The sequence below is a fragment of the Malurus melanocephalus genome, unplaced genomic scaffold (assembly GCF_030028575.1).
Source record: "Malurus melanocephalus ecotype Western Australia unplaced genomic scaffold, MMel_1.1 scaffold_1125, whole genome shotgun sequence".
In the NCBI taxonomy this organism is placed as follows: domain Eukaryota; kingdom Metazoa; phylum Chordata; class Aves; order Passeriformes; family Maluridae; genus Malurus; species Malurus melanocephalus.
The window spans coordinates 82792-86002 of NW_026624357.1; the positions used below are offsets into that span (position 1 = coordinate 82792).

The 3211-nt window shown below is 58.4% G+C and overlaps 1 protein-coding gene across 1 annotated transcript in view; it reads left to right on the top strand.

Moving 5' to 3' along the window:
* MEX3D (mex-3 RNA binding family member D) overlaps positions 1 to 1983 on the top strand; it is a 14040-nt gene extending 12057 nt beyond the window's left edge. The window contains exon 2 of the mRNA XM_057387071.1: positions 550 to 1983. Coding sequence (XP_057243054.1) covers positions 550 to 1802 — 1253 coding nt within the window. The 3' untranslated portion in view covers positions 1803 to 1983. The remainder of the gene's footprint in view (positions 1 to 549) is intronic.
* Positions 1984 to 3211: the final 1228 nt, after the last annotated feature.

Here is a 3211-nt window from a genome sequence, read left to right on the forward strand (position 1 = left end):
TGGGGATCCCTCCCTTGGGGCTGTGCCCGCCTCCCCAGCTCCCCCATTTCTCTGTGGGTGCAGCCAGGGCTGTTCTCAGGCTCAGCTGCTGATTTGGAGGTGTAAGAGGACCTGCAGGATCCAAACACCCTTTTCCTTCCTTTCCATCTTGGCGTCTTTTTTTCCTTTGAACTCCCAAATTAATCTTTTTTTCCTTTGAACTCCCTGGAATTAATCCAGGTTCTCACCCCCTCAGTGGCCCCTGCCATGGCACCTCTGCCCACACCTGTCCCAGCCCTCTGGAGCAGGGCTGCCAGCCTCCTGCTGGTCCCCAGAGGGTCAGAATGGTGCCAGGAGCCTGGAGAAGCCTGGGCAGCCCCCCAGCACTGAGCCATGAGCTCCCATCTGCCTCTGAGGTTGGAGGGATCCCTCTCTCCGAGGGTGTCTGTGCTGCACGTGCGGAGCCACAGGGACCTGTCCGTGGTGTCCCCATGCTGGGTGAGCAGAGGGTCACCCCGGAGGTCCCAGCATCGATGTTTCACGTGTCCCCCCCTTCTCCTCGCTCTGCAGGCTGCAAGATCAAAGCCCTGCGYGCCAAGACCAACACGTACATCAAGACGCCGGTGAGGGGTGAGGAGCCCGTGTTCATCGTCACCGGCCGCAAGGAGGACGTGGAGATGGCCAAGCGCGAGATCCTGTCGGCCGCCGAGCACTTCTCCATGATCCGGGCCACRCGCAACAAGGTCAACGGGCTGGCAGGAGCCCTGCAGGGGCCACCCAACCTGCCGGGCCAGACCACCATCCAGGTGCGGGTGCCCTACCGCGTGGTGGGGCTGGTGGTGGGGCCCAAGGGAGCCACCATCAAGCGYATCCAGCAGCAGACGCACACYTACATCGTGACRCCCAGCCGCGACAAGGAGCCCGTGTTCGAGGTGACGGGCATGCCCGAGAACGTGGACCGGGCGCGCGAGGAGATCGAGGCGCACATCACCATGCGGACAGGCTCCTTCATCGACGTCAACGCCGACAACGACTTCCACTCCAACGGCACCGACGTCTGTCTGGAGCTGCAGGGCGGCGCGGCCGCCCCGTGGGCCAARGCTCCTCACGGCGCCCAGCGCCCCTCGGCCGCGCTGCGCAACGACAGCCTCAGCTCGCTGGGCAGCGGCTCCACCGAGTCCTTCTACAGCGGGCGCGTGGCGGCCGCCAGCCCCACCAGCCCCTACAGCACCTTCAGCGAGCCCCCGGCCCCGCTGGGCTCCGAYGAGTGCGACTTCGGCTTCGACTTCCTGGCCCTCGACCTCACCACGCCCACCGCTGCCATCTGGTCGCCCTTCGAGCGCTCGGGCAACCCCCTGCAGGCCTTCAGCAGCTGCTCCTCCATCAACGGCTCGCAGAGACGCAACAGCGGCCCGGCCACGCCGCGCCACTCGCCCACGCTGCCCGAGAGCGGGGCGGCGGCGCTGGAGCACCCCTCGGCGCGGCGCATCCCCAGCGACCCCGCGGGCGCCCTGGCCTGGCTGCCCGCCCAGGGCTCGCTCTCCTCCTTCTCCAACAGCACCGGCTACTCCTCCTCCTCCTCGCTGCCCGGCAGCATCTCGGCCGCCTCGGGCTCGCCCACCGACTCGAGCAGCTCGGACGGGCACCGCAAGAGCTCGCGGGAGTGCATGGTGTGCCTGGAGAGCGAGGTGATGGCCGCGCTGGTGCCCTGCGGCCACAACCTGTTCTGCATGGAGTGCGCCCTGCGCATCTGCGGCCGGGCGCAGCCGCAGTGCCCCGCGTGCCACGCGCCCGCCACCCAAGCCATCCACATCTTCTCCTAGCCCGGGGGCTGGCCCGGCGGCCCCCCCTCCTCCACCCCAACACCACGGCGTTTTAAGGACTTCAAACTGTTGAAACCGAGCTTTTTATTTAATAATGGATCTGACGGGCGCACGGGGCGGGGAGGGGGGCGAGGCGGCGGCGAGGAGCTGGAGAGGCACGGAGGGCGTGGCGGGGGCGGGGGGAGGCCGAATCCGGGGGGTCGGGAGGGTGGGGGCGAAGGGGCCGAAGAAGAAGAAGAAGAAGAAGATGATGAGGATGAGGAAAGAGGGGCGTGAATTCCGCGAGGAGGAAACTCCGATGTTTACAGAATAGCTTTAACTCTTCACCTGGCTGTGGGGCTGGGGAGGGAGCCCGGCTGTTCTCCACCAGTCCTTCCCAAATACCAGTATTCCGTTTGCAAACTGAAATAACCAGAAAGAAAAGGTCCGGTTGCACTTTTTATTTTAGGACACGCAAGGGTTGTCTTTTATTTTTTTAAAATCATTCTATTATTATTATAACAATTTTTTTTTTGGTGGTTCCTTTTTGTATGTAGTTATTTTTTTGGATGATTCTCAGTGGTTCTATAAAAATATATATTTTTTTTTTTTTCGTAATGCAGGTCTATCTTGTATTTTGCCAATGTGAAAACTGCCCAAAATCTGATGTGAGGTCAGGAGGTCATGGGATGGAGGGGGCACAGTTAACACACCATGTCACAAAAACCAGATTTCTATCTCCATTTTATTTTGTGGTTGGTTTTGGGGTTTTATTTTTTGTTTCATTTTCAGTTTTCCTTTTTTTTTTCTTTTTAGTTTTATTTTTTTATTTTTTACCTCTTTATGTATATGTAGGGAATTTATAGGAAAATATGTACTTTATTGAATAAATTTTAAAAACTAAAATATATTTTATTTTAAAAAGAAAATAACGGACCTTTAACCTTACATGGCTAAAGTACTGATTATATATTTGCTGAGCTGACTTGACGGTTATGAAAATTGTATCAAGAGTTTTATTTTTTGACTTCAAAGCCTTCTTAATAAAGACTTTTTACTATATATGAAACCTTGTGCTCCCCACGGTGTCTCCCTGTTTGGAGCCTCTTGGTACCCATTCCTCTTTGGGCCCAGGAGGGGACAGGAGCAGGAACCGATGGGGACAGCGGCCACCTCCCTTGGGTGGGTGGGTCTCTGTCCAGGGGTGACCCTGCTCTGGCTCTGGACTGCTCCTCATCTGCACAGAACCTCCTGCTCTGGGCTCGGTGGTRCTGGACAGGTCCCAGTCCCAAAATCCATCGGTGCCCAGCAGGGGAGGGGGGGATTCTGCCCCTGTGCCCCGCTCAGGTGAGACCCCACCTGCAGAGCTGCCCCAGCCCTGGGCAACAACAGCAGCAGAACGTGGAGCTGCTGGAGCCAGGGCAGAGGAG